At 32.3% G+C, this 6,439-nt stretch overlaps 1 protein-coding gene across 1 annotated transcript; it reads left to right on the forward strand.

Annotated features, from left to right (window-relative positions):
- The first annotated feature begins 1,943 nt into the window (after positions 1-1,943).
- LOC113350011 (calmodulin-like protein 11) lies at positions 1,944-3,852 on the forward strand. Its single transcript, XM_026594066.1, has 4 exons — positions 1,944-2,119; positions 2,529-2,686; positions 2,845-2,925; positions 3,628-3,852. Exons 1-4 carry the CDS (start codon positions 2,044-2,046, stop codon positions 3,760-3,762), a joined length of 450 nt encoding a protein of 149 aa, XP_026449851.1. The 5' UTR covers positions 1,944-2,043; the 3' UTR covers positions 3,763-3,852.
- The last annotated feature ends 2,587 nt before the right edge of the window (positions 3,853-6,439 follow it).

Here is a 6,439-nt window from a genome sequence, read left to right on the forward strand (position 1 = left end):
AAAAAATAAAATTATATTGAAGGGGATTGCAAAATAATATTGAGTTGTCTTAAGATTATGATCAACTGGAAACGTATAGCTATATTATGCAAATAATAATAGGGCAATCCATGAATGTTTTGAGTTTCGCTTTCATTTCTAAGTTAAAGAACAAAGCTCTAACCAAGGAAGTTAAATTTTATCGATGTATTTTCAATTGGAAATTAAATATTAGGTCAGAAGGTAAAACAAAACTTGTGTTCGATGTCTCCACTATTTTAGATGCACCAACCTATATACTAGCCGTATTGGATAATTTTTAATATATATTTATGATCTTCAAATTAAATAAATTAAATTAAGAAAAGCTGAAGAAAAAAAGTCTATCAAGTTTGTGTATAATGAATTTTAGACGAAACCCCATAGTTTGATTTTATTAATCATATGGAAAGAAAAATAAAAAAGAGAGAGGAGGGCATAAGAGGAAAATTTTATTAATCAAATAAAAGAGTACGAGAGATTTTTGATCTTACTTTTGTCAAAAACATTGAAAATAAAACTAGATTTTAAAACTCTTTGCTGAATATGGGATGACATGTGTCGAAGATGCTTTATTCGATCTTCTTTAGTGATGTAATCCGCTGTATAGTTATCTTTCCTGTTTATATACTTTAACTGAGCTTGTGGAAGATTTTCCAGTATTGAGATAGTTTCCTGAATGGTATTATCCACGCTCCAATTGAGGGAATAAGATATGACCTCCAAAACAAACAAAAGAAAAAAAAACTATAAAAAACTATTTCTGAAAGTAATAAATTTATAGAATTTTTGAATGTAGAAACCTATATATGAAGATAAAATATTTTCCTGAATGAAAAATTATATTAAACCAAGATTACAAAGATGCACCTAAACATATATACAAATTTGACAAAAGATATATGAATTGAGATATGTCGTATAGTTGATCAAACAACAGTAGAATTCTAGTTTAATGTTTTTACACATTGACTATATGTTACATAATTTGCCTTCAATATTGAGACTGATATACTGTAGCTTTATTAAATAGATTAACATGTATGAATCGAGAAAAGACCATAGATTTCCAAACTTTTAGCGCAAATCTTCAGTTTTTCAATGAAAATTGACAAAACTGATTTACCTCAACATTCGTAACCGCCACCGATTGATTATTGTAAATCGCACCATTCACATATTGATGAACGAATAAATTTGTGATCAAAGAGAACTGAAGAAATCCCCTTGCCACTTAGCCCCATGAGAAAATTCCTAATCCCTAAATCGACCATTCTAAATAAGCATGACTATGATGAAAAGTCATTAATACAATAGCTTAAATATTTGCAAAGAAATCCTTACTTGGACCTGATTGAAGAAATAAAAATAAACACACATTAATCGGAATTTATAGAAATGAATATAATTAAGATAAAAAAAAAACAGGCAGTTAGCTCAGCTGGTCATCCCCGTTTTTCAAAAATTTCATGCGTTCCAGAAATTCCAGGTTCGAGTCCCCAATGACCCAATACCTGAAGATGCAGCATATGACATGGAAGGTAGAAGCTTGCTCCCTTGGGATATAATCATCCCCCTATCCGCTTCGATTCCCTTGGTCGGTTCCTCATCCTCATAAGGCTCGCAGGTAGGCTAGCACGACAACCTGTTCCTCATCCTTATGAGACTCGCTGGTAGGCTCGCACGACAACCTATTCAACTAATGTAGTAGGTTGTTGGAGTTCAGCTTGGTGTTAGGCTTCCAGATAGTTTATTGTAAAAATACTTTTTATCCAATATTTTTAAAAAAAAAATTTAAAGATAAAAATGAAAATATCTTTTTCCTTTTTCTTACTCTTTCGATGCGAGAAAAAAATCTCTACATAAAGAGAGACCCACGAGGATTGGGAGCCTTGTGTTTTTCCTTCTTCTTTCTTTGTTCCTTCTCTCTTTTCCCTCCTTTCTCCTTTTCTCTCTTATTTCTCTTAGAGACTACAGTTTTACTCAATAACTACCAGTTCTATTATTGATAACTACTGATATTCCATGGCAGAATCCTTGACTCAAGATCAGATTGTAGAGTTTCAGGAAGTTTTTTGTCTTTTTGACAAAGATGGAGATGGTACGTACTACTTTCAAGTTTCAAGATAACCTTATAGTCAGGCTGTCATTAGTATTTTTGATTGCTTTTTAATCTATCCTGTTGAGTTAATGAGGTTTGCTTGGATTCTGTCTTAATATTGACATTTATCTTTTATACTACTTCTTTGCATATCGTTTGGGACTCGTTTGGGATTAACCTTGGGTATTTAACTGTTTTGTTACGGGGATCAAATATATATCATCTATGCTTGTAACAGTTCCATTAGATATATTTTGTTACTTATGGCATATCTGGGTTATGTACTTTAACATCTCTCTTTCTCAATTGTCTTATACTCATTTACATAGATACTGCTCTACAGAATTTCGTTTTGCATATGGTGAGATATATTCATGATTAATGACCCTGAATTGGTTTGATTATGTAGGTTGCATTACCATTGAAGAATTAGCGACGGTTATTCGTTCTCTTGATCAAAACCCCACTGAAGAAGAGCTTCAAGACATGATAAAAGAAGTTGATGGAAATGGGAATGGAACTATTGAATTTGGAGAGTTCTTAAGTCTCATGGCAAGAAAAATGAAGGTAAACCCCCACCCAAAAATTTGATGTCGTCAACTGAAAAGTTATACTACAAATCGTTTTTTTTATATATTTTTTATTTATGCCCAATGAAAGGGAGAGGATTAATATATACAGCATAATAATTTTTGTTTATCTTTAACTTAATTTATAAATAACAGGAGACTGATGCTGAAGAAGAGCTGCAAGAAGCTTTTAAAGTATTTGACAAGGATCAAAACGGATTCATTTCTGCTCCAGAGGTGAATATTACATATTTTAATCTACGTACATTTTTTTTATAGGTATTCATATATCGAGTATTAAAATTGAAATATTGATTAGCTTTGGATATAACTACTCACCAACTTTATCCCCTGGTATTGATGTCTTTCTTACTGATGACATTATGAGGAGTTTAAACCTTATCATCATCATATACAGCTACCATTAATTATATAAGTTGGTTGAATAATGTTGTAATTACGCATAAACACAAATACATAGGAACAGCTCGAGTCACGTAATCCATTAGGTATGAGATAGGGAGAAACCGCGTCCCGTACGATTAATTTGGCTAGTCCAAATGACCGGATGAAACAGAAAGAGTTTTCTTTTGTTGGTCAACAAAGAAATTGGTAAATCAGTTCGACTTAGTATATTGGTATCATCTATTAACTTTGTCACTGTATTCACCGGCTTTCCGATTGGAATTTAAACTTTGAAGTTCCCTTATAAAGTCTATTATAGGAAGAAACAAAAACAGTGTACCAACGTGTGTAAGCATTTTTAATGGAGAACACTAAGTACCCATTGTCTCGTACAATGAGCATATTAGCTGGATTATGTAATTATATTAATTACTATTTTGGAACTCGGACCGCTAACGCTTTTGTTTATAACTGCGAATTAGCTGTCTTAACTAAGATTAATTTAATTTCTGTTTTTTATTTTTATTTTTGTAGCTGAGGCACGTTATGATCAATCTTGGAGAAAAATTAACTGATGAAGAGGTGGATCAGATGATTAGGGAAGCGGATTTAGACGGCGATGGCCAAGTTAATTATGAAGAATTCGTCAGGATGATGATGGCTGTTTAATTAGTGTATCGGAATGATAAATTATTTCGATTATTTGGTATAAGGATGAAATTTGTAGGAAGAAATATATGAATAATTCAATTTAATTCATTTTTTCTTTCCTTAAATTTAAGTAAGAATTACTGATATTGTAATCTTAGTTAACTACCAAGTTAAAAATAGGAAAATCATACTGTAATTTTTGACTTCGTAGTCCATGTAAGTTCACTGAATCAATACTATTACCTACAAATTTGTTTTTCTTAGGTGGGTATGATTACTCCGATTGGGCTTAAATGTGCCATCATTTTGTCTAAGAACCTAAATGGATATTTATCCGAAGGCCTTTTGTCCCGGAATAAGTCCGGATTGGTTAGAGCTGGAATGAATTTCCTCTCACGAAAAGTATGACAGATCCTATGCCGGCTTGCCAGCCTCATCACAACCCGTACTAAGGCAGGAGCAAATTTTTGGTACTTTCCGTGCCGCGTTCGTTTTGGTATAGAGGATGAAGTAGTCAAACTCTTGGCACCAAATGGACACCATCGTGCACAAATTGTTGGATCTTCCCCAAAGACCCAACACAACAACCATTTTTAAATCAAGATCAACCTCGAAGTAAAATCTGTGAACTATCCTGATTTTCAAGAAAAAGATGGTGAATGCATATTTTGCATAATAGGTAGATGCCCTCCCTCATTTATTAGAGGTCAATATTTGCAATTATAACCATTTAAACTTTGTTAAGATTACAAGAACATTGTTTTCAAATACATACCAAATAATTTTTCCTCCATAGCTGCTGATTCATCACAACGCTTTGTACTTTTCAGATGCATACCAAATATTTACATAAATCATAAATAGTACGGATATTACGTAACGAACAACTTTTCAAACCTGGTATCCTAAACCCTGAATGATAAGTAAATCTTCTTTAGTTTTATGCGATAGTCCTACAAAAACAGTGGGATTGTATGCGTAGGTGGATTACATTCTTCACCTGGATATTTCTCCCAATGTTGCAATCCAAAACAAGTCACATTTAAGCTCAATCATGTCAAACAGCGGTTCTAGGCTTCTAGCTCAATTGATCGATAATTATCAATTTCCCGAAGCATCGTGTAAGAGTAATATATATTTATATAATTTTATTATCTTTCCCATTACAAAGTTTGAAAGTAGGATTTTCAAGCTGAATAAAGTGACTTACCTTAGTATTGTTGAATAGATCTCCCAGGGTTTGCAGACTGGTTTGTAGTTCATTATGGTTTGGTGAGGTAAGCTAGATATTATGCTTAAAATGATATCAGTGGGTAACTTCTCCATATTACCAATTCGATGCACAAAGCAAAATGACACAATGAATGAAGGCTTATATCGTTCCAATCTAACCTAATCTAAATTCAATAACCACTCAAAATGAAAATATTATCTAGCTTTCCCATAATATATTAAGCAAAACTTTTAATAAATTGGTAAAGAAGAATAAATAGACTCTGAAAATCCCGACTAAAATTGTTCTTACATGTTGTTTAGATCCACTAGCCATCCATCTCTCTGCTATCAGTTACAAGTATGAAATCGGCAACCATGGCAGATAAGTTATAAAATCTGTTCACTTTTAAACTCCAACCCAAATTGCAGTGCTTAGATTGGGCAACCAACAATCACAGATATCAATAAAAACATCCATCTTTAGATGATATGCTGGTTCTTAAAGCAGACTTTGTAGGAAAAAAACATAAATTTGAAGAATCATGTCAATAGACAGATAATTCACTTATCTAAATGTGAATGTCGCAGGCTTTGTACCAATAAATATGATGCAAGTATAAACAGGGATGGTGTCAACTTCAATATCTGTAATTTAAGAGGAACCATAATACATTTAATGACTTTAAAACCTAGGAGGGAGGTGAATCCAAATGGGGTCTGGTTATACAATTTACAGATGGAGTATTTGGATTAATGGTTTTCTCAAAATGAAGCATGACAATTACAAAAAAGTATACACTGCAGTTCAGAAACTACCCCTTGTCTGAAGCAATGCATAACTTGTATTTTATAATCACAATATTAATGCACATGGCATGATGGAAAACCTATTACAGTGTAACTATCACAAACTTTGATTCTAATATGCTTATAAATGTTAGACATCATAACAAATGATATAAAATTGAACACCAGCCAAAAACTAGGGATTTAAACATCAGTAGCAAAGCATATGCAAAAATAAAAGAGAAATATCATACATCAAAGGATAATAGTTGAATATCAAAAGATTAACTAACTTTTCCTTTTAAGTGTTTACCGATTACAAAATTGTATTACGCGCAAAGGAATCTTGATATAAAGAGGAAAGATATGGTCAATCCATGATGCTGATGCTGGTACTGTATATATGTCGTAACTCATAACACAATATTGATCGATCAATAAAAAAGAAGTAAAAGTCCACAATATCAAATGGAAATAACATATATATCACAAGGAAAAATTGGTTGATCGGTAAGAAAGTGATAGATTCCAATATCTGCATGCATTGAGTGCTATACAAATTTTTTCATATGCCACTCTTGTGAAGTCTGTTTATATTTACTGTAAGTTTGGGTTTTATCTGTTGTTGCATGAAGTAGTAATTAAGCTAAGAGAGCAAATTCGATCCATCAAATGTATCTAAGAGTTTCTGTAA

The sequence above is a fragment of the Papaver somniferum genome, chromosome 2, assembly GCF_003573695.1.
Source record: "Papaver somniferum cultivar HN1 chromosome 2, ASM357369v1, whole genome shotgun sequence".
NCBI lineage: Eukaryota > Viridiplantae > Streptophyta > Magnoliopsida > Ranunculales > Papaveraceae > Papaver > Papaver somniferum.